Below are 25,019 nucleotides of genomic sequence, written 5' to 3' on the forward strand. Positions count from 1 at the left end.
TGACACATACACTGATTACTGCTGCTGACAAACTGTTTTCAGTCATGCCATGCATGGATGCTCGCTGGATTCAGCACATACTGGTTATGGTTTTTACTGGAATTTTTTTATCTCTATTTTGAAAAAGCACTATGGGAAACAGCAATGGGTCGTCTGTGGAGGAACTACAAGCCGCCGAGAGTCACCAGTGGTACAGGAAGTTCATGACAGAATGCCCATCTGGACTTCTCACTTTTTACGAGTTCAAGCAATTCTTTGGCCTGAGGAACCTGTCAGATGTATCAAACAACTATGTCAGGACTATGTTCACAACGTTTGACCTGAATGATGTAAGATGATTTGTATTTCTACAGCAGGGTAGAAACTCTTATTCTAATGTCACTATATCAGTGAAGTGTACACATCATAGTTGTTTTGCGTCTTATCTGCATGGCATTGAAAGTCACATTTTTAAATGTTTTAATCCTCTGCAAAAAAAAGGGTAAGGATGGTCTGATCCACATTGCGATAAGTTTATTATGCAGCTAAATAGCTTTTGATAATGCTGCTGATATAAATATCCTTAGTCCTAATTATAATATATCTATATGTCTATAAAGGTATTTTTACTATGATTGGAAATGAGATTATAATCCCCACATTCATTAGTGAACCAGATATGTAAAAAACATGTCTAATTAAATGTACTTTTTTAAAACCAGTTACTTCAATTTTTATCTCTGTCAAAGCAAAGACAATTGTTCAGATTTGGTCTAAATTTCCCAAGCTGTGCCTGTAGTTTCTTCATTGTGTGCTTGTGTTTTTTTCTTGAGAGGATATAGTCCACGTTATTTCTGCTAATAGAGATCTGTTTGCGAGTAACTTATTCTATTAGTGAGGGGGCTTATCCCTCAGACACTGCTTACCCAGCTGACCCACAACCTGAAAAAAGACACGTCCGACCACTTTTTACACACACAGTGAAGCAGATTCACTCACTGGAAATCAATCTTCTTCTTGTGACTGTATTATTTTATAATGTCTTAATTCCATGATTCACCTGTTTTCAGCTAGAGTTTCAGTGATGCAGGAATTCGTCTTGAATGAATGACAATGCCCCTTTTTCTGCAGGATGGCTTCATTGATTTCATGGAGTATGTAGCCGCTCTGAGCCTGGTGCTGAAAGGAGGCGTGCAGAAGAAGCTCCGCTGGTACTTCAAACTGTATGATATAGATGGGAGTGGATGCATTGACCGTGATGAGCTGCTTCTCATCATTAAGGTGTGTAGGATCCTCCTCATGTCACGTTAAACTCCACTTAGAGCTTAGTGCCTAACACTGTCCTGGACCTGCTAAGTAAGCCCACTTATGTCTGACTGAAATACAGAAACCCCCACCTCAGGCTACGAGGAGGGCTGTGGTTATGCAAGGCGTTGATTGTTGAAACTTAGCTGACCCCTATTGGCAGGATAAGATAGAGCAACAACTTACACATGAATACCACTCTTTCATTCCTTTTTGTTTTGTGTCATGCTCAGTCCATCCGTGCAATCAGTGGAATCCCCAATGAGATGTCAGCGGAGGATTTTACCAACATGGTTTTTGACAAGATCGACATCAATGGAGATGGTAAGAGTTCAGTAAGATAAGAGGGGATGTGGCATAGGTAGGGGGAAACTTAAAGGAGATTAAGAATCAAGAGTGATCAAAAGTTGAATTCAGCGTGTTTGTGTGTTTTCCAGGTGAACTTTCCTATGAAGAGTTCATGGAAGGGGTCCAGCAGGATGAGATGCTGCTGAGGACTCTGACAGAGAGTTTGGACCTCTCACATATCGTCCAAAAAATTCAAGGAGAGATAAGAGGAAACAAATAATAATTCCCATCCTAATGGACCTTGAAGTATATTAAACTGTGCCACAGCTGAAGGATTGGATGTGGGTTGAGGAAACATCAGGACAAAGGGATGTGCAGTAGTCTGTGGCTCATAGAAAAGTACAGCAAAGTCGAACTGTTCATTGTTTTTATACTACGAGCAAACAAGACTTTCTCTCTTCCTCAAATACTGAAGTATGTACTGCATTTTATTTTCTGACTGTATCCGTGTTCATCTTCTGTTGCTGAAATGAAAGACCTCATTATTTATGTCTATTGTACATACATTAAGTGCCATAATTTGCATGCTATTTGACTATTCTATAGTATTTTATATGCTGTACAGTAGCCTGGCCCAATGAAAATTATATATCTTAAGCCTCTGCAGCAAAAGAGTTTTATACTAACAGATTCAATGCAGCTCAACCTGGGGCTGCTTTACACTGTGAAGGGTCCCAATCTCATTTGGCAGACACTTTTGTCCAACGTAATGTATACATCTGAAGTGAAGTGGGTGTTCATGTCTTCAGCTTTACTGATTATAAGCTGGAATTAATATTTTGGAATAAACTCTAACAAAAACTTTACCAAAATCATGTAAGTTTCTTATTTAGTAAGCTGATTCCAGCTTCAATAGTAGTCTTCCTTCAGGACTGCACAGGGACAACATCATGAAGCAGATGTGTGGACTTTGAAGATTTTCCATTAAGTTGCCCTTCAACTCTTTTGTGCATAAAAACAAGCAGGTTATTTGAAAAATGTAAATGCGCATTTCTGCAAATCTGACGAGTGCTTTCAAATATTGTGCCGATCTTACTCCACAGCATTAAACAGCACATGGTGCAACATTTTCCCAAGAGCTACACGTTGTAAGGATCCCTTCATGATCTGTTGGTTAAAGCATGAAATTATAAAATTAAGCACAAGAAGAACTATTTTCTGAGTACACATTTTGAAAATGTATAGATGGTGCAGAATGTATCTTTTTTCACTTTGTGTCACTACTTGAATTAGATAGCCCTAGATAGTCCATGGTTTATTGAAGGCGATTATAGTGAGCTCCATGTAAACTGCATGTAGTTTAACTAACTGCCTGAAAAAAAAGATCCAAAAAGCATTCATAAAAAGATTGATGGTCACTTCCACTAACCAGTTTTGACTTGTGACCCTTTTACATTCAAGTTCACTTGAAACCCCTCATAACAGGTCATAGCTTTGATGTGGACAATATGGGACTTTTTTTTTCATCTTCAATTTTTTGAAGCATGAGTGCCCATTTTACCAAAAGAAGATAAAACACTAGTGTCAGAAAAAAACTAACTTTGGGTAATAAGAAGATGATTTTTGTTGGTTCCCTTTGATCATCGTGTGACCCCTTAAAAGTCATGGCCTCACCTCCGGCCCTCAGATCCTTTCTGATGCTAAAAGCAGCTGGCAGCTTAAAGAATTTACTTGGACCCAAAACAATGCAACACACCCATGAACACTTTAGACCCGTACAGCCATCGATCCTAATCTGAAAATGCAAAAGGCATAGTTAGCATTTCTCACACATGGCATACATGGCAACATGCTCATTATGTTTACTATACTGAAACCAAGAAAAGCAAAGGCAACGCTCCTCAAAGCAGACACACTCTCTGAAAACATGAGTAGTTTCAGGGAGTGGTTTGTTGTTGTCATCCTGTTTGGGCGACTATTAGCGATCGGATCATCGTTATTATTATGAGTGTACTAGTCTTGTGCCACTTCAAAGAAAATCATCTGTTCCTTTCTTCTGGAAACTCCCAGTTGATGTATGAGACACATGGTCTACAATAGGCGGGGAGGGGTTTCCAGTCCTAAATTAAAGAATCCCTTAAAAGTATGCAGTAGTCCTATACATTTTTACAAACAACAGGAATAAAGAATGCAGGGTGCAAAATGTGTTATTTTTGTTAGCCTATTTTAATAAAGGGCAAATCTTCAAAGCCGTCTTGTAAAATGATGATTAGTTATTTCAGTTTAGGCCTAAATAAAAAAAAATGAATGACTATGTGTGCTCTAAAATAAATATCAGCCTGGATGACATTAGATTAAATCGCTGTGCTGTCAGTATTAATAATGTGAAAAATAAACAAAGCACAATAAACATGGTTCAGGCTATAGCAACAATTCAATAAAGGCCACATATGCAGGTCAAAGGTTATAATGATTTCATATGAGTTATGGTTCATAATGATTTCTGTGTCAGACTCATGAGATACAGGTCAGCTCTCAACAATCCTGAAAAAAGAAGGGGACCTGCCCACGTGCTCTTTGGAAAGCTGTCCTCCAGCTGCTCAGAAAAGGTGTGTCACCGGCGTGACGTCACGTTGTACCTGAGTTTCGGTGAGGAACGAGGGGGGAAGAGCCCAGTCGAGGGAACAACATCAGCTCCAAAGACAAATCCGACAGTAACATTTGTCCGTTTGTTTTGCTCACACGCCGCTCTCAGAGTTTATAAATCGGTGAAGGTTGGTCGAACAAAGTTTGCAGTAGTGCGTTGGCGGGTTTTATTCCCAGCTGTTAGTCAGCAGGTCGACGAGGAAAAGACCAGTCCTACTTCCTGGTCCTCCGCAGGTATGTTTCTCGTAATTGATTAAGTATGATGTTTGCTTGGTTAGTTTGAGTTATCGGGTTTTGTAGCCTACTTCAAGTATCGCATTTGAACAGTCCATTTGGTGTTCTTACATAAGCTACACGGCATGTTCTGTAAGCTATAAGATAAACAAACAAGTGAAAGACAAAGTCAAGGTGTGGACATGTTTGGAAAATCCGGACGTGCAGGATTTAGGAGAACACGGCAGCAGCAGCAGCTTTTGTTTGTCTCGGAGTCGTGAGGAAAAGTTTGTGGCAGTTGAAATGATTCAGAGTTCTTAATGGGATGCGGACTGACTGGTTTGTGTTTTTTCCTTCAGTCGGGATGTCTGTCACCCCTCGACGTGTCCGGCTGAAGCCCTGGCTGGTGGCTCAGGTGGACAGCGCGAGATACCCGGGTCTGGTGTGGATTGACCGCGAGGCCATGCGCTTCAGGATCCCGTGGAAACACGCGACGAGACACACCCCACAGCACGAGGACGAAGACACCATCTTTAAGGTGAGCACTCTACCTCACAGAGAACAACATATTACAGACTGTGAGTTTCTTACCTTGAGAATGAATTTGCAAATCATTGCTCTGCTGCACAGGTCAGAATGTTGGCCCCATATTTGTTTGCAGAGACTTGTATGAGGCCCCTCTGGTTTCTAGAATTCCGAAAGTTTGGTCCAAACCATTGGGTCACATCCACTCTTAAAGCTTCAAGAGGAACTACAGGGGTAATAATGGATTTGAAGTGTCTAAAAATGTAAATTCTGGTTGGCGTTTTTTGTTTTGGATTTTGAATTTTTTTTTTTTTTAAATCAGAGAATCGATAAAGACCAAGTATTTTGAGTTTTCTTTTGTATCTTTCATCACAAGAAGTACACTGATTTACACAAGTCTTTGGGCAGCCCAGACATGCATTCTGGGCTTCATGACCTCGTCTCTTGCACATCTAAATGTGACTATAACATACCATTTTATTTTCTTGGACAATTATTGACAGATGTTCTACAAAAGTAAATTTACAAAGAAAAATCAAATAGAAATTTGGGATTTTGTGAAGAAAAAAAGCTCAAGCAGGACTGTGACATTGATACCTGCGTTTTGTTAAAATGTTCCTCCAGGCATGGGCTGTGGAGACCGGGAAGTTCCAGGAGGGGGTTGATGAACCCGATCCAGCCAAGTGGAAAGCTCAGCTACGATGTGCACTGAACAAAAGCCGAGAATTCAACCTGGTCTATGATGGCACCAAAGAGGTTCCCATGAATCCTCTGAAGATATATGATGTCTGCGACATCCCACAGCCGCTCAGCAACCAAGGTGATTAGAGCTGCTTACATGTGATGGACTTCATTTATTCAGATTTACAGTTCTGAAACTCACTTTATTTTTCAACAGGCTCCTCGGACGCTGGTTCTTGGACCCCACATGATGAAGATGGTGGTGAGGAGGATGTTCCAGATACACCAGAGTCCCTCCCACCATACCCATCAAATGGTAAATGACTCCTCATACATTCATCATATTTACATGTTCAGTTACTGTGTGTTCTTTAACACATAATAATCTCCTCTTCTTTTTTTTTCCACGTTTAGGCACCAGTCCTTCTCCTCTCATTATGTGGTCTCCTATGGGCTCAGAGTCCTCCATGCAGCCCCCCAGCTGTTCCCCTTCAAACCAAGGCTGGCCCAAAGAGGAGCCTGTCAAAATCTGGCCTAAGGATGAGCCTGGCAAAATTTGGCCTAAAGAAGAACCAAGGAAAATCTGGCCGAAAGAAGAGCCTGCAGATGTGGAGATGGAACCCACCCCTCTCAACGACATGCCCCCTGCACCTCTGCCCGATCACTCCATGCAGCCCCCTCCTCTGCCTGACGCCCTGTTTGCCTCTCCTGAAACCTGGATAAGTTCTCTCCCAAGTAAGTTACACTTCTTCTGCTTCTGTTGAAGTGACTGCCCCACACATCAATCCACCGTGTGGACAGAACATTCATCCACCAATGAGCCAGCACTTGGTAACAGCAGCATGGAAAACTTCCTTTTGACCGGCAGGAACCTCGAGCAGAAATAGAGTCATAGGTCGTCAGCCATTTGGCATTAAGCGTTTTGATTAAGAGAGAGAGAGACAAACAGACAGTTATCGAGACTTCTAAAGAGCAACTACAGTAACATGTTTTGAAGATTATTGCAATGCCAGTAATAATGTAAAAATCACTTCAAAGTAACGAATGATTTTCTCATATTACCCCGGCTGCAGACAGGTGTGAGGAACATTGGATTCACTGTCATGTCTCTCTTTACTATTTTAATTTGCATAAAGAGAGAGAGCAGATTCACATTGTTTGTACGTTCTTAAAGGTGCAGGCCGACGATATTTCAGTTGACATAGTTATGTAACCAAAGGGGGGGGGGGGGGGTGTTTAAACATTAGCTTTATGTCTAACATGATTTTTAACACGTGTCTACACCTGTCTCCGTTCCAGTGACAGACCTGGAGGTCAACTTCCTGTACAGAGGGAAGGAGATGTGTCCCACAGCCAACGTCAGTAACCCTCAGGGCTGCAGGCTCTTCTACGGGGACCTGGGCCCGATGATGAACCAGGAGGAGCTGTTCGGACCCGTGAACCTGGAGCAGCTGCGCTTCCCCACCACGGAGCACATCACCAACGACAAGCAGAGGATCTTCACCAACCGCCTGTTGGATGTGATGGACAGAGGCCTCATCCTGGAGGTCAGCGGACACGATATCTACGCAATCCGTCTCTGCCAGTGTAAAGTGTACTGGTGTGGCCCCTGTGCTCCAAATCCAGCTGCACCAAACCTCATAGAGCGTCAGAGGAAGGTCAAACTCTTCTGTCTGGAGTCCTTCCTCAGTGGTAAGTAGAACTTTTATTTGAATGAATTTTTTTTTTTTATATACACTGTGGTCTCAAGGCTTTTAGTTTGTTGTCAAGGTTTCTCTCTCACTCTCTCTTAGAAAGAATTCTAATAAATGTGTTTGTATGGTGTGCAGGGGTGATAGCCCACCAGCGTGGCCTGACATCAACCCCCCCTAACTTTGAAATTGACCTGTGTTTTGGAGAGGAGTGGCCTGATGGGAGGCCCAGGGAGAGGAAACTCATCATGGTTCAGGTGAGAAATGAATCTTTAAGCAGGAGTTTGAAAGAAACAATGAATCTTTGCAGTCATTAAGGGATTCTAAAGGCTCATATATAACTAGTCCAGACATGTCACTTTAACTCAAACTAAATAGCAATTTGGAAATAATGTTGTGAAAAAACATTGCAGCAGATCCATTTTTTTTCTCCATAAATGTTAGTATCATTTTAAAGCAAGCAGCTGTAATCCAATGTGAGTGTTTTTAAAGTCTATGAATGAGTGAGTCACACTTGGTCTGGTCTGCAGGTGATACCTGTCGTGGCCCGGATGATAAGCGAGATGTTTTCTGGAGACAACACACGATCCTTCGACAGCGGCAGTGTCCGCCTGCAGATTTCAATCCCAGATATCAAAGACAACATAGTGACCCACCTGAAGCAGCTTTACTGCCTGCTGCAAACTCACCAGGGCCAGGATGGCTGGGCGCTGCCCCCCGGCCCGGGCCTCAACATCGTCCAGGCTTTGCAGGCACAGTGAAGCAGCACATTGTGAACCACCATGTATTTACTGAGAGTTATATACTGTTATCAAAGAAGTACTTATGTATAACCAGTTTAGAAGTGTACACAGTATGCTGTAGGGTTCCTGTGTTTTTCAGCTTCTCTGTAGTACTGTGATGGTTTTTAAAGCCTGTATTAGACACATTATGTGTGCAGGCACCATAGACAGATGGGTGACTGCATGGGCCAAAGTCCTGCTTGCTGCAGGGGAACATTTAGCAAAGTTAATGAGTAACACAGTTGGTCTGTGATTATCCAACCTTCCTAGAGTCAAGAAACAGAACAGAAATAACATCTCTTTTGACCTCGTGAAACGTTTTGTAGCAACACATCCAGCATAGGGTTTGTCTAATGTAGCAAATATGAATTCAAGTGAGGATTGTTGCATTGTCATGGCATTCGTTAGTGACCTACTCTTCGTCTACGGTTTAGTCTTGAGTTGTTGTCTTTCTCTTTTTTTCTCTAGGACATTTTTTATTCATGTCTTTGATTTTAGCCATTTATGTTTTCCAGACAGACATTTAACAAAACAACATTCAGCCGTTATGGGTCCGTTTTAATACAGATTGCCACTGCACTTTGAGTTGCTGAATCATGTTTTATTCCTGTTTAAATCTAAGTGCATTTATCAGTTGTACTCTTTATTTTATCAATAAAAACAACAGAATAACACGGGATCTTGTGAGCTCTCTTCTTACCCTCACAGTCCTCTCACAGTGCTGTCTGAAGTTGAATTTAACGTGTCATACTTTGTATGTTGATGTTTCTGCTCCAGTTGACTTACTTGTAACCACAAGTTTACAGATTGGTGAGTTAAGTGCAGCGCTGCACCTCCTGAACATGCTCATGCAGCATTGCTGACCTCCAGTGGTTCAGCTCAGCAGCAGCAGCTCTGGGACGAGTTAACGCTGTGTACTGTGCACTATGATGAGCTGTGTGGTTGGAAAGACTCTAACAATAACTGCCAAATATATCCATGTCACATTTACTGATATTTAAATCAAAAACACATTTATTCTATATATGGAACAGCATTACTCTTAGAAATACTCATTTATGTTTAGTTGATACTAATTCAAAACTAAAAGTAGGACAATGATACTTTGTTACAATGAATGAGAGTTGTGGAAATAATTCTTGTGTTGTTTTAAGTGTGAAAAGTCAAAGTGCTCATTAACGTGTTACTCAAATTTGAATGTTGTGTCATTCATGCCATATAATTTTATACTTTTCTTTAGGATTGTAGTTCACTTAAATACCATCATTCATTCATGGGCGGTTCTAGGCAGGGGCCAACAGGGGCCAGTGCCCCTGTAACACTGAGCTTGGTCCCCCCTGTGGCCACCCCTCCAAAAGGAAGAGCCCCCCCTCATAACACATACACAGTATTTGACTCAACAACCAGACTCACAATCTAGTATTAAATACTCTTACTGAAACAAATATAAATCATGGTATTTAATGATGTGTGCTATTATTTGGCATAATATATATTTTTTAAAACTATCATCTTTGTCTATTTTTCACCTGGGTTTAATGTTCCCCTCTGCCCCCAGTTTGGCCCCCTCAGGGAAAGTGGTCTAGAACCGCCACTGCATTCAGTTGATATTGATCATTCAGATTTTAAAGTCTTGTTCTAATTGATAAATGGATGTTAAGAAAGATTATTCCCTAAAGCTCAATGAACAGGACTTCTGTGATTTGTGTAGCTTGTTATGAATGAGCTTAGCCTTAAACATGCTCTTAACTCATCAAAAATAATTATTGACTTGTGTTGGTTTTTTTCTGACTCTCCTGTGAGATCCTTTGGGCTAAATATAGTCGTGCTGTAAACCCATTACATCAGTAAAGAATTTCTTGGGGTTAATGTTTGCCACTGTGATTCCTCCTCAGTTGTGAGTCAGAGGAGGAATATTGATGTAGATCTGAACATCAACAACTTGATGGAATTGTTCAGACTTCCTATCACTGTTTTTTAATTTTTTTTATTATGTCACTTTAAGTACATGAAACAGTCGCTCTATAAGATAAGACTCCCCTGGAGAGAAGTTGATAAACTTAATGTGTGCTCAATTGATCCTCTGTAAATCTATTTTTAGTTCCCGGTATCTGACAAGTTGACTGCAATTACTGATGGAAAAAAGACGATAAAGTAATCAGGCTGATATGTTCCCATTTAAAGGGCAGGTTATGGTGGCGTCCTCCATATCTGGTAACCTTTGTTCAGTCAGGATGCCACACTAAAGATCTCGCACCCTCAACAGGATCGCTCAATACCCTCCCCATGGTTATTCCACTGAGAGAGGACTTTGTCCTTCTCTTTATGAGGAAGTCTTGGGCGTCAGTTGCAGCTCGTTTTACTTCAGAGACAAAAACAGAGAGAGAAGTAACAAGACTCCACTGCCGGACGACAAAGGTAAGAGAGATTTTCACAATGAATCCTCACAGTGAATTGTAAATGTCTTAGTGAAATGTGTTGTGGATCTGCGGTGAAGTGTTTCTGTTTGTTCACACAAAGCACGTAACTCATCATTCTGATTTAAGTAGAAACGTAATGAAGAACAGTTCTAATCAGAAAACATGAATAACTTACCAAGTGTAAAATATTCTCAACTATTCAATCTGAATGGTTCAAAAATGTCGGTATTTAAGTATAATTTACCCTTTGGACTGATTTTTGGTATGAGACAGCTAAGGTCTTTTTACAACGTGATATTCTACATCAGCACTTTAAGGATTTTATCAAGGGGATCACGGGTTGTGTTGCTATGTGACCATAACAAAATGAAGTCTGTTGATTTATTGCTCAAACAAAAGTGTTTTGTTTTTTTAGAAGAGATTCATCTTAAGTTTGCTTTAATAAAAAGTGACAAAAGAAGAGATTCTCAGGATTCTGTTAATAATAAATGATATTCAGTTTTATGTCAGGTTCAGATTGCTGATTGAGCTCATTCCAGGGACATTACTAATTTATGGTGTTTCTAAATGATATGATCATCATATTTGCTGTTACAGGTGTGTTAGATCAGTACTAACAATGTTCAGGAGTGACAGTCCCTTTGGCAATGACACCAGCAGCTATGCAGGATCCATCCAGTCCAAGTATGTATTTCACAAATGTATGTGACTGATTGATCGTCTCCTCCTTCAGCAAATGAACATTGTTGTAAACTTTTAGCATTTTGGAGTCACTGCAACGTAGATGTTTTGGTAATCTATATTCCAGTAAACGTTAAGGATTTAGTCACTATAAATTAAGTACAAAAAATAAACAAAATGGTAAAAATATTACAACTTTGGCAAGAGAGACCACCATCATTATGAGGAATGATCACATTGATATACACTCTGTCATGTTCATTTATCTGAGAGAGGGGTTCCTTTAAATGTATTGAACAAACATAGTTCAAACAACAACAAACAAGTTTGTCCAGAACCATAAAGTCTGACAAAATGAAAAGGCAATATATAAGTTATTCATCTAACAAAATCTGGCAACACGGATTTATTTCTCAAAGCATCTTGGATTTGTCTTCCATGCACCTTTCATTTGATAAAAAAAATTATTCATGTTTTGTCAGGTCAAATTCAAACCACACATTCTTTTTTAAAGATGCATTAAAGGTGTGGTTGAGTTTCCAATTATCCTCTTGACACCCTTGACAATATAAAATCAAGTATCTCAGACCTATTAATAGATGGGAAGTCTTCCTATGGGGCACATCAATTATTATTATCAAGATTTTTTAGATAACAAGGGAGCTGTTTATATGAAAAGTTTTTTGATAAGCTGTTATCCCAAATGATTAGAACAGATTGGATACAAACAGCAGAACTGTGCACCTCTTACATGGATCCAATAATGGCTATCAAGAAGATACTCTCTGTGCAGAGCAGAGGCCTTATTTTGTTTCCACATGTTTGGGAAGATGAATGTGATATTTGAACACCCTGGAAAAAACTTTCCAGAACAATTAACCAAACTACCATTGATTCCTACTCTTGAGTCTTTCTGCTACCAAAACAAACATTACATGCTTATTATTGAACAATCACCACTATAAAGGTGTGGAAGAGGAAGACAGAGATTTGTTTTTCTACTTTCCATACATTGCAAGTTTGTGGACTAGTATCCAAAATAGGCTAAAGCCACTTCACATTCGTCTGAAGCTTACTCCTTAAACATTATGCTGGATTGTCCCTGAATATTAAACAACATCATTCTTCAGGTTAAAGGCTTTATATGTGATTTTTTGATCCAGCCGGTGTCGCCCTTGAGCACCAGCATGAAACCAAAACAACTCGCGCTGCATTGTTGTGTTAGCATGCTAATGCTAGCGATCTTTATTATGCTCGTATCTTCACACTGCATGTAGATTTAGCTGAAATGAGCGTGATCTAGAAACACAGTTAAGCAGTGAGTACAGTATGTTATTCTTCTTTTCTCTAGTCCCTCAATTAAACAACTTTTATACACGAGGGGAGGAGTCAGCCGGCCGTCCTGACGATGTAAACAAAGTGAAGATAGGACTCTGAAAACTCTGAAAACATCACAGACAGTGGGACTCGGGTGTTACACCCATTGTAGACAGTCATGACTCACAGAGTTATTTTCAGAGGATATACTTGATTTATATTATATTTAAGTGTGAAAAATCACATAGAAAGACTTTAAAATATGTATGTTTAAAGCACAACTGAAAACAAATCTGAATCTATCAACCTTTGTTTGAAATTCAATTTATAAATTAAATCTAGAATTGACATTTTCCCAGATTTCCTCTGGGTAAATGATTAGGTTAGCACAACATGATGTCAAATAGAAAGACATTTTCTCTATTGGAAAGTGGGATTGATTGGATTTTTGTTTTGTGTTATATGAACTGGTAACATGTTTTAAATTATTTTTCTTACAGCTACTTTCAGCACGTGTTTGTTTTGTTCTTTTAGTTGTTTATATTTGAATGTCATTATTACTGTCTGTACTGTTTTGTGTATTTTTTTCCTGCTTGTTCTAAAGTATTATTTTTAACTTTTGTCTTCACAGTGGTTTTTCAACAATGGATGATGTGTCATCACAGGCTTCAAATATTTCAAGGCCCAGTGCAAAGTCAGTTTACTGTAAGTTAACCCATTGTTGTACCTAACAAAATCAAATGTCTCACCTGTTCAGTTGAATGGTATGACTCATAGCTGAATGTTTTTACAGTGCAGAGGATGGAGTATGCAGTATCTCTAAACAAGATGATGGAAACATTTCAGTACAGAGTGGAGGTATGACAGATACTATAAGAAACAGAAGAGTACCCTCTCTGAGCCACACCATGTTTGATGTTGTGTTGTTAACGCTCTTTTATACAGCACTTATTCACTTGTGACCTGAATGGGAAGGAGTTGAGAAGTGTAGCTGACTGTGTGGAGCGGCTGAAGCTTCTGGATGGGATGGGTCGTGTGTGGGCTCAGAGCATGCTGCTGGAGATCCGTGGCTCCCACCTGCTCTTTACAGACGTTGAAACCAAGGTAAGCAGGATAGATAGATAGATAGATAGACAGACAGACAGACAGGCAGACAGACAGACAGACAGACAGACAGACAGGTAGATAGATAGAGAGATAGATAGGTAGATAGACAGACAGACAGACAGACAGACAGACAGACAGGTAGATAGATAGAGAGATAGATAGGTAGATAGATAGACAGACAGACAGACAGACAGACAGACAGACAGACAGATAGATAGATAGATAGATACTTTATTGATCCCCCCACACCCCCTCCCCCCCCACCGGATTGTTGATGGACGGTCTACCTCCCCCCACCCCCTTGCTCTCTATCCCTCTTCCTGCATCTTATCCCATCTCTCCCCCTATCCCTTTCCAAGCCCAGTGCAGTCTAGGCCTGTGAAGACTGTTTCGTCATGAGCCGGGGATCCGGCTGAAGATTTCTGCCTTTTAATAAGGCAGTTTTTTCTTACCACTGTAACTTTTGCTGCTTTGCTAAAGTGCTCATGATGGATAGGCCGGATCTTTGTAACATAACAATGAGTAAGGTCTTTTACCTGCTTTTTGTAACATAACAATGAGTAAGGTCTTTTACCTGCTTTTTGTAACATAACAATGAGTAAGGTCTTTTACCTGCTCTTTTGTAATGTTAACAGACAATGAGTAAGGTATTTTACCTGCTTCTTGTAAAGTGTCTCGAGATAACACTTGTTATGAGTTGACGCTATACAAATAAAAATTGATTGATTGATTGATTGATCCCGAGGGAAATTCAAAGCATCCAGTAGCAGGTTACAAAGACGTACATGACATGAAACATTTGTTACAAATTAACCACAAAACCGACGCCCCTCCTCCCATACATATATATTAACCTGAAAAAAGATTTAAAGAATACCCCTAGATGAATCTAATTTTTTTAGCAATGTTTAAAAAGAATAAAATGATCAAAAAACAGACATTAAATAACAGTAAAGGTGCGATTTAAATAATTGAGGTTATCATTAAAGTGTCCAACTAGAGGCTGACTCTTGGGACAGCTGTGCAGATGGCAAATGGAAAAAGGAAGATTTAGTCCAAGAGTTACTGTGTGCTTTCCCCCTGCCATAACCGTGAGGTGTTGTACAGACGTATGGCCAGGGGGACAAAAGAGTTCTTGAGGAATGAGAGGCGGTGACAAATTCACCTGTTCTGGATAAGTAGGACCTGAGAGCATAAAAACCTAAACATTGTCTTTGAACAGAAAGTAATTTTCCCACAAAAAAGTGATGTCCTTATACAGTATAGTGACAAATTGGCCACCATTGTGTTATACAGTATAAAACTGTATTTAAACGCCTCAACATGAGTGTGCACAAACAAGTGTAAGTCAGGCAGTAAGTCAGGTACTGTATGGAGTCTGACAGTAAGTCAGGTACTGTATGGAGTCTGACAGTAAGTCAGGTACTGTATGGAGTCTGACAGTAAGTCAGGGACAGTATGGAGTCTGACAGTAAGTCAGGTATGGTGTAACAGTAACAAATTGAAGCCTGTTACCATTGATTAATTCAGATTGTCCTCATACAAGTACTTTGTGTTAAACATTATTGTAGCTTGTTAATATTGATACATTGGAGGCAACCCTCCAATTTGGTGTATTCCAGTTGACCACAGCTTTATTCTTAGGTCATCTGTATGTCATCTGTTCTTCATAAAAAATACATTCCTGGAGTGGATGAACGAACGATCACTTTTTTCTGTCAGAAAAATGATGTCAGGTGATTTTAAAACATGAGACTGTAGCAAGAAATTCAACATGAAGACCAAGTTGAACTTGTTGACTTCATTTTGTTTCTGTCTTTGATTTGTCACCCGTCTGTGAATTCTCCCAGTTATGCCTTCTTTTGTGTAAAAACAGAAATGTTCTCTGGTTTTTAGGAGGAGCTGGAGTCCATGGCTCTCAGTGACATCGTGGAGCTAAAGGCTGTGCCTGATTCTGGAGCAATTAGCTCTCTGCTAACGGTGTCAGTGCAGTTTGGAAGAAAGCACACACAAACTGTCTTTATGTTTCAGTGTGAGGATGTCAGGGTGAGGAAAAATCCATGGAAATGGCTGTTCTCATGACTGTTCGGTAAAAAGATAAGAGATTTAATGCCGTCTTCTTGTTGTTTACAGGCTGAACTTGTTCAAAAGGATTTCACACGCCATAGAGATGACATAAGCATTAAGTAAGAAACTTAAGTGATTGAGAGTGAAAACCACAAAATCTATCTACTCTTTCCTCAACATGCCTCTCACACTTTTTGTAGCAGCAACACAGGATCTGTAGCAGGACGTGCAGAAATGAAAAACCTACATAATGCTGAAAAATTCTCTAAACCTAAAGAGTCTCAAGTGGAGTCAGTCCCCCAGTGGTCAGCTCCAGACTACGGTGAGTCTGAGAACAGCTGCATTGATCATTATGAGTCAAAACAAAATACAAACCTTCAGCCTCCATTGTACTCATAGAGGAGGAGCTGGATGTACCTCAGCAGGAGGAGGAGGATGATGATGAGGAAGAGGAGGAGCAGATACCAACACCTCAACCTTACAACACTGAAGAAGAAGAATCATTGTCGACTCCACGCCCATACACAGAGCTGGAAAGGAATGTAGTGAGTTTCCTTTTTGTTTTAGAATCTTTGAAACAGTAGATATGTGTTAAAGGCTTTCTATGTGATTTTTCACACTTAAATATAATATAAATCAAGTATATCCTCTGAAAATAACTCTGTGAGTCATGACTGTCTACAATGGGTGTAACACCCGAGTCCCACTGTCTGTGATGTTTTCAGAGTTTTCAGAGTCCTATCTTCAGTTTGTTTACATCGCCAGGACGGCCGGCTGACTCCTCCCCTCGTGTATAAAAGTTGTTTAATTGAGGGACTAGAGAAAAGAAGAATAACATACTGTACTCACTGATTAACTGTGTTTCTAGATCACGCTCATTTCAGGTAAATTTACATGCAGTGTGAAGATACGAGCATAATAAAGATCGCTAGCATTAGCATGCTAACACAACAATGCAGCGCGAGTTGTTTTGGTTTCATGCTGGTGCTCAAGGGCGACATCTGCTGGATCAAAAAAATCGCATATAAAGCCTTTAAGTACAATTTAAGAGAAGAAGAATGATGCAATGGTTTTCTTCTTTCTTTACAGGACATCTTGAATCACATTGTCAGTGACATAGAGATCTTCATGGGGAAAATAGCTGCAGCAGTAGCTAAAAATTCAAAGAAAAAGAAGAAAATGAAAGCAAAAGGAAAAGGTATGTTAAAGCAAAAACTAAAGAAATGCATGGACAATATCTAAAAGCCCTGTATTTCTTCATAGTGTAGAAATCCAGTAACCTCTTTTGTGTTTCTTATTTTGTCTTTGTAGCTGTTGATGGTGTGCCCCCTGCAGCAGAGTTTGCAGACTGTCTCCATAAGATCAAATGTGGTTTCAACCTGGTGGTATGTGTCCCTAATCACAAGAACACACAACCATCATGGCCTAAGTTATGACTGTTTGTGAAGTACATGTAACAGTTCTGGTGTTGAAGATAATTTATAGGAGGAGGTGTTTTTATTTTGACAGGGGGAGCTCAATGGACAGATTGATAATCCCAGTGCTCCTGAATTTGTTCACTCCTTTTTCTCCACATTGGGATTTGTAAGTAACTTTTTAGCTTTTAATAACTTGACCACATGGACGGACTCTTATCTGTATACTTAATTTTAAAAGTTGCTCTTATTCAACCTTACGGCACCTTACCTTACTACAGGACTAGTGCACTTCTTTTGAATAATGCTTCCCATCACCAGGTGGTATCTCACTGCCCAGAGGATCTGCCACAGACCATTGTGGCCCCCCTGCTGACCCCTGCGTGTATCCGTCTGATGAGTGAGGAGGCCTCTGCAGAGGAGGACCAGCTGTGGCAGTCTCTCGGAGATGCCTGGAACATCCCCAGGTGAGACACTCGACAGAGTTAGACCTGTTGAAGTGCCAGCTCACAATGTCTCTGCGGTGACAATTAACATGTGTTGATTAATTGTGGGTTGTTAATTGTGATTAAAGGTCCCATGTTATGCTTTTTCTGGTTTTATATGCTCTTTAGTGTGTTTTTCAAGTGTCCTGTGCATGTTTAGGCACATCTATGTGCAAAAACTCAAAGTCTGCGGAAACGCGTCTTCTCCTACGTCCTCCTGTTAGCTGTAGCATTAGCTGCATGTAACGCTCGGTTCTAGCCCCCCTCGATAAAAATTTGTCAGTGTGACGTCTTGTCAGTGTGATATCACTGATCTAAGCCCATTGGCTCGTTGAGGCAAGCCCAGCAGTTCATGTTGCACGGCCATTAACTTCTGTAGCACGCCCATGATATGCCGTAGCCTGCGGTAGCACAGTAGTGCTAACGTGCTAATGTTTTTGCTCTGCTTGGAGCCAAAGTGGCTGCATTCCCAATATGGTAAAAGGGGCGTGACATTTCCGAGAACCGTGCTGAGTGACTGACCAATTACGGCAGAGCTGACAGGCCGACCAATCAGATCAGACTTGGCACATGTGGGGACTCTGAACGTGGGCACTTCAGAGCCTTAGAGAGAGAGTCAGAAGTGAGCCGGTGCATGGAGCGGAAGTACATGAAAACAGACACTTTTTTATAACTTTATCTATTGTGAACATACTTTAGTAGGTACATAGATTAAATATACGAACCCCAAAAAAGGGCATGATATGACCTCTTTAAAGTGTGGGTTTTGTGGTACCTGTGCTTGACTATTTCCACCTGATGCTCCTGATGCTTGGTGCTTAATTCAGCTGAAAATAGTTCACTTCTTCTGCACTGCACCATATCAATTATGCAGCTTAAGTTACTTTTTTGATGAAGATTTTGAATAGAAAACAATCATACGCTAAGCTTGTGAAATACTATATATGAATAATGACTGAACCAGTTGTTCCCAACCTCTTTGACTTGTATTTTCATACAAACAAGTACAATCATTTAGTCCTGGCTCCATGGCATTGACTCAGCACAGTTGTTGTAAGTTCAGCCAAAAGGAAACTTTTCCTCAAACCTCTTTTTGGATGGTTGGATTTAGATAGCAGTTTGAAGTCTTAAAAGATCAAATAAACAATAATTCAAAAATATAATTTAAATATAAACTTGTGTAGCAACACCTGGTCTTGTCTTTTCCATTACAACAGACAAGAATGTAACCCCTTGACCTTGAACAACTGGGCTAAAGCTTTTAATATTTAAATATGCTTATATTAGCTTCATGCTAACAACTCACAACAGTGAAATACAGCTAATGCCAATTTCCTGGTAAATTAAACTTTGTATATTTATCTAACATTTAGTCTGAATGCCAGACTTTGACTTGTAATTTAAAACATTCTTGTTTCATTTGTTTTGGTGAAGTTGTCATTGCAGCAGACTGCTGTGTCTGTATCAATCATTTATTGTGACTTTTGATATTTTTGAAATGTCATAGTACCAAATGGCCAGATGATGATGAAGACATCCCAACATACACTCCGGAGTTTTTCGATGGCTGGCAGCCTCCTGAGGTGTCCGCAGCCTCTGAACCCAAACAACCTGTGAGGAGACAGGAGAATCCAAAACCTGCACCCAGTCAGGTAAACCCTGAGATCAGACATTCAGCATGATGTCTGTACAGAGGACAGAAGATTAACTAATGTCCTTTTTCTGTGTAGACTTCTGCAAAGTGGACGCCTGCAAACACCACACAAAAACCACGGTACACACACAGGCATGTAAAGTCACACTCAATGCCATGTAAATGATTTAGGAGGACTTAAAGTTTTTTGGTGTGCTTTGGTGCATTTTTTTCAGACCTGTTGAGTCGAAGGGTCCCATGCGTGTCGTGTATGACTTCATCTCGAGAAACCACAGAGAGCTCACTGTCACAAAGGGAGAAATAGTCCAAGTAAGAATCACTGATATGAACCAACTTCATCTCTCCTTTTCTCAATCAGCTTGACAAGTGTTTGTGTTGTCTATCCACAGCTGCTGGACAGGTCAAAGCAGTGGTGGAAGGTGAGGAACAACAGGGGAGAGGAAGGCTTTGTACCCAATAATGTCCTGGAGGATCCTGATGAGCAGCCTATGGAGGTGGGGATTCAAATGACAACACCTTAAAGCTGAAATACAGTCACATTTTCAGCAATTTTTTTTCGGCAAGGAAAGCTTTCAAACAGCACTTCACTAAATACAGTGTTAACTACTTAAACAAAGTGATTAGCTGTAATAACGTGTCACCTCTCAGTGATTTTGACCTTCAGGCTGACATTCACCAAAGTAAACCGGAGCAGAAAAACTCCACATGAAACATGTGACTATGTTTGGAGGCTGTCTTTAAGCTGCATGAAACCTCTATCATGTCGTATGTTAGGCTGATTGCATCATAGTTATTGTGATATCTGTATTTTCCAACCTTATTAAAACAGTTCATGAATGTTCAGTTTTCTCAGCAAACTGGAGGTTCTCCCGTCCTGACGAAGAAGTCAAAGTCTGCAGAGGTAAAAGCCTGGCTGGAAGACAAGGGCTTCAGTAAGATGTAAGTTCACACAGGTATTAAAGGTGGAGTCTCTCTCGCTCTATGAAGGATATATTGTTTATTATGGTTAGATGTGAACATCAGTGAACAAGATTAGTGATAGACTTCAATCAGCCTGTAGTTATGCATACATGTGAATGACTGAATTTACAAATAAAAATCATATACAAGTATTTTATCAGCCAGTTCACACAAACAATATGACTACAAATATTGATTTTGTTTCTTTTGGCTGCCTGAAGCGAAAAGGGGAATTTGGAGGCTTATACATTATAATGTTTTATAGTGTAATGATAATAATAATAAAAGGCTATTCTTGCACTTTAAAAAGGCACTTCACTGATTGTAAAATTGAAGTTAGATTAACCGAATGAATATAGCCCTGATGACATCATAACCTGGATGATGTCATACTTAAATTGACACCAAAGGGGTTGTTTGTCTCATTTTGTCATGACCTAAGAGTTAAGTACAAACAGCTTCTTTAAAAAAATGGAGATATTGGAATTGAGGTTGCTGCTTGGTCTGTGAAAAACACTGGTGCAGTATGGGAAATGTAGTTTCCAGTGAAGCTAGAGTCTTACTAGGAAATAAAATATATATTTGACACTGCTGCTTTGAGTTTTACAGTTGAATTAAAAATTCAGTTACATGTGAATATACAATCTTCATGGAGGCTTAACATTGCATTGCTGGAGTAGCTCTTTCTCACTTTAAAAAAAACATCTTTGTCTTGTAAAACCTGTAACATGTTAGAGTTTGGTTAAGTATCTTTGTCCTTAAACTCCATTATGTGATGGACAGCAGATAATTGTACCTTGTCTTCTTGCAGCACTGTGCGCTGTCTGGGCATGCTAAGCGGCTCCATGCTTCTGGGAATGAGCAGAGAGGAACTGAAGCAGGTGTGTCCTGAGGAGGGAGGGCGGGTCTTCTTCCAGTTACAAGCTGTCAGGTCCGCCATGGCTGTAAGTCAAAGAGCATAGTTCAGCTTGTCTTGACTGTTTGAGTAAGATTTATTACTATACACTGAACACAGCCAGACTGTTTTCTGTTTTATTTCTGCAGGCTGCTATATAAAGACAATGAAGAAGATCATCATGGACCAAACAAGTTGTTAATGGTTGACTGTAAAAGAAAAAGAAAAAAAGGAGATAATATAATTACAATTAGGTTTACAGCTTTTCAATGACAGATGGCTGAATGTTGAATGAATACATTTTCTGCATGTGTGAAATGTTTAAAAGTAAAGTTGTGATCCAATCAGCATGTTATACTAAAATTAAAGACCAGTCAGGTAGTTTCTCCAGCATTAAAAGCTAATGGTGCCCACTAAGACATTTCACAAATTTGCAATGATCTCAACTCTGTAACAAAAAGTAATCTGAGATGTCATTTTGAAACCTGTGAATAAAGGTAATGAGACTCACAGACAGAGGCTCAGTGAATTTTCATGCTTTATTTCATTATTCAGACGGTACAGGTGAGCATTATCAGAAGAAGAGTCTGAATGTGTTTAACACTGGCAAGCCATTTCAGGCAATACATCTGTGATGAATCAATGAACATTAAATTAGGCAAACATTCAAATCAAATCAGTGTGAATACAAACATGAGGAACATGTCATCTGAACACAAACACATATTGATTGTAAGCATTAGAGTACCTGTTATGGATGCACTGTATAGTAGAAATATATCTGTGAATATAGTATAAAATCTGAACAGCTGATCAAACATATTGATTTGTGATGGCATCCAAATAGTCAATGTGTTACGGTTTCTTCTTTCAATAGTCTCAGCTGTTCCATATTGTGAATCCTTTCTCATGTGCAATAAACTTTAATGGATTATTAGACGGACAATAACATACTCTGCAACAGTTTTGCCAATCTTTAAAAGTTAATAATCTACTATGGAGAATTATAATGCACACTTATTTCCTATTTCTTTATTGACCAAACAAAGACTGGCTTTCTAAAATGTGAAAATAACTGTAAGTTGTGGCTTTGGAGCGTAAAGAGCGGTGGCATGATGACACTGATCAGAGGAGGAGTATTTGTGAGGTAGGATGCATTGTGTAATATATGCACTGATCTGTGCCGACTGTATGAGACAAAATGAAACCATGTGGACACTGACGCAGTAACAAGCTGTACAGCTAAATGGATGGAAAAGGTTCAGGCCGGTGCACATTCTAACTCACATGTTCCCACAATAATCTTGTAAATTATACAAAGCCATCAAATAAATTTTTTTAAAATGGTAAATCTAGAACAGAAAATAGACCTTTAGATGTGCTTTTATTATTATGGATTGTTTTTTGTTTTTTTTTAAATATGAGTGGATGAGTACAAGTGGCGACTTCTTATCATTGTGATTCAATATAACAGACTTAAAATGATCCAGAGTAAGTAAGCAGGTAAGGAAAAAATGGCTCCTGTCAAATAATGAAGACTAGAAACAAAATGATGGCGCCTCATTAACAAATGAAAAAGGCTGACGGCGTTAAACTGTATTGAAAAACTCTACTTTTATGACATAAAGCTAATCAACAAAACCATGTTAAACTTCAACATTATTATATTGTAAATATAAAATTTCTTATTTCTATATCGCCTTTAAAAAAATACACTTTACACATGAAATCCAACCCACATCTCACTATGTTCAGCACACAACTCCAGTGCATCCCCTGAACACTTAGAAGCTACTGTGTTCCTGCAGAGCACACAAATGTACCTCACTTTCATCCTAATGCGCTAGAAGCAAACATGTACATGTAATAATACAGAACAGTTGGTCATTCAGAAAGGCTGACATCTTCTGAGTCTTGGCATTGAACATTCCCAGACAGCAGCAACCAGGCTCCAGTGCTCAGAGCTGGATGGGAGGCGTGTGAATTGGCAGGGTGTGATAACACAAGTGTACAATACAAAACATGATCCCAGCTTTCATTAGATTTGAGGTGATTCAAAAATAATCTTTGCTACAAGAACCATGCAACAGTCTCAACCATGTCCCAGCATGGTTTTTTTTTCTCCTTTCCACATGGTTAGTGTGAATCTGTTTGCTGCAACAGATTTCTGAATTGAAAGCCTGTCTGCAGCCCTGAATCAGTAAAGACTCTTTAACATTAGAGTCATTCTCTCTGCCATCCAGTATTCATATTACTCATGCAGACATGCAAACACAAAAACATTTGTACGTTTAGAAAGAGAAACAAAGCAACATTCCCCCTATAAAGACAGAATCTGGGCAAGCAGCGCCCACAGCTGTAAAGGAAAAGGCACTGTGAAGTCTTGGCTTAGTGCATACTAGTATGTACAGCTCAATGCATGCAGAGGGGAAAACCTTTCCAGAAGGGGAGTAATGAGTCGAATCAGGGAGAGAGGGTCCAGGTTTGCATGGCCACAGTAAGGTCACAGTGAGGAGTGTTCTCCTCGGACATTGGTACATGTGTCCACATTTATTTGTGCTGTGTATGAAATCTAAAATGCAATTTTCCACTTATTTTCTGTGTTCCACCAAAGTAAATACCATCCTGTGATTTTCAGCATTTGTGGAATGTTTTTCACTCATCTACAGGATACTGCTTCTTTCCTGGCTTGAAGGCTTTGGGAGTTTGTCTCTTTAATTTTTCTTTCTAAGTTGATAAATAACGGAAGAACAATTCTGTGTGTGTACTTTGGCAAAAACACCTAAAGCCACACAGCAAGATTCAGACAGACAAAGATCCTCTCTTCATGTAGGATTCCTTTGAATCAGCTGATGTATACATCTCAGATTTAAGCTGCACAGCAGTAGCTTAAAACACAGAACATGTCAAAGTTGGTTGTGTTGGTTTGTCAAACTGCAAACCTTCATTAGAAGTTTGTGTAATAAAGATGATTGATTGATGCATGACGAGTGTCAGTGTGCCTGTTGTCAGGGTTTATGTCGTGCACAGATACTATACAGATCCTACATGCTCTGTAAACTCTGGTGAATTTAAACATGTCTCTGAATAACAGAATTAATAACAGGGGACATCCAGGATAGACTAAGAAATAGTAAAGATTACATTGTGGATCTGGTCATTCAGGTTCAGGCCCCCTCTGTTGTTCTTCACTATCCCGACTGAGACTGAACATGTAACAAAGAAACACAGAAAGGTCAGGCTTGAATATTAATTTACAAATTCAGCAAAGATATAAGGGGCTCATATTCTTTTCTGCAACCAAAAGGTGATTGAAACACAATACGCTGAAGAAGGTAGAAGATGGAGCGCTGTGTCGGACTTGTATCCTTGGCTTATGTAGCTGTCAGTGTCCAGTATAGTTCTAGAGTATGTTGAGGTGTTTATACTGAATATACGATCGTGACAGACACCAGGGGGCTTCAGTTTCATGCTGGGTGGGCTAATGGATTCACAGGACGAGTCAGGGATGGCCGTGACTTCAGGGTCGTACTGGGAGGGGTCCCATGGACAGAGAGTCTTCCTCGTCTATGGTGTCCAGCTCCTCGGTGCGCACAGCCTGAGTGATGAGCTGCAGCTCCTCAGAGAGCGTCTCGCTGCGGTACGCCACACGGATATCCGGGACATTGGTTCTGCGGATATCGTTGCTCTCAGGACCCTCCCTGGAATAACTGGGGCCCAACCAGTAGCTTTTAGCCTGAAAGAAAGAGAACAAGCATGACTGGGAAGCTCAGAGAAGAAATGACACACTACAACTAACTAAGTGTATAGGATACAACAGAGAATAATGAAAGACTGTAATGTGAGTAATAAACATCAAAATATAAATATAATATATATATAATAAATACAGACAAAACAAGAAGTTT

The 25,019-nt window shown here is 39.8% G+C and overlaps 4 protein-coding genes across 11 annotated transcripts in view; 3 read left to right on the forward strand and 1 right to left on the reverse strand.

Annotated features, from left to right (window-relative positions):
- si:ch211-103a14.5 (guanylyl cyclase-activating protein 1) lies at nt 1-2,447 on the forward strand. Its single transcript, XM_061041956.1, has 4 exons — nt 1-329; nt 1,111-1,260; nt 1,518-1,608; nt 1,722-2,447. Exons 1-4 carry the CDS (start codon nt 132-134, stop codon nt 1,850-1,852), a joined length of 570 nt encoding a protein of 189 aa, XP_060897939.1. The 5' UTR covers nt 1-131; the 3' UTR covers nt 1,853-2,447.
- Nucleotides 2,448-4,209: 1,762 nt separating this feature from the next.
- irf6 (interferon regulatory factor 6) lies at nt 4,210-8,784 on the forward strand. The gene is made up of 8 exons (XM_061041930.1): nt 4,210-4,452; nt 4,791-4,969; nt 5,581-5,776; nt 5,855-5,953; nt 6,052-6,372; nt 6,937-7,329; nt 7,467-7,585; nt 7,859-8,784. The coding sequence occupies exons 2-8, from the start codon at nt 4,796-4,798 to the stop codon at nt 8,087-8,089; spliced, it is 1,533 nt and encodes a 510-aa protein (XP_060897913.1). The 5' UTR covers nt 4,210-4,452; nt 4,791-4,795; the 3' UTR covers nt 8,090-8,784.
- A 1,612-nt stretch (nt 8,785-10,396) lies between these two features.
- eps8l3a (EPS8-like 3a) lies at nt 10,397-21,623 on the forward strand. Its single transcript, XM_061041957.1, has 20 exons — nt 10,397-10,528; nt 11,128-11,214; nt 13,160-13,233; nt 13,322-13,386; nt 13,474-13,632; nt 15,532-15,681; nt 15,769-15,821; nt 15,903-16,024; nt 16,084-16,247; nt 16,792-16,900; nt 17,014-17,087; nt 17,212-17,286; nt 17,439-17,584; nt 19,110-19,254; nt 19,333-19,376; nt 19,472-19,565; nt 19,646-19,750; nt 20,101-20,195; nt 21,028-21,160; nt 21,261-21,623. Exons 2-20 carry the CDS (start codon nt 11,150-11,152, stop codon nt 21,270-21,272), a joined length of 1,884 nt encoding a protein of 627 aa, XP_060897940.1. The 5' UTR covers nt 10,397-10,528; nt 11,128-11,149; the 3' UTR covers nt 21,273-21,623.
- Nucleotides 21,624-21,631: 8 nt separating this feature from the next.
- Nucleotides 21,632-25,019, reverse strand: part of LOC132977410 (AMP deaminase 2-like) — a 33,675-nt gene continuing 30,287 nt past the window's right edge. For all 8 annotated transcript variants that reach the window (XM_061041945.1, XM_061041944.1, XM_061041946.1 and 5 more), the window contains one exon: nt 21,632-24,847. In XM_061041945.1, the coding sequence (XP_060897928.1) occupies nt 24,632-24,847 (216 nt within the window). In that variant the 3' untranslated portion in view covers nt 21,632-24,631. The remainder of the gene's footprint in view (nt 24,848-25,019) is intronic.

The sequence above is a fragment of the Labrus mixtus genome, chromosome 7 (genome assembly GCF_963584025.1).
Source record: "Labrus mixtus chromosome 7, fLabMix1.1, whole genome shotgun sequence".
NCBI lineage: Eukaryota > Metazoa > Chordata > Actinopteri > Labriformes > Labridae > Labrus > Labrus mixtus.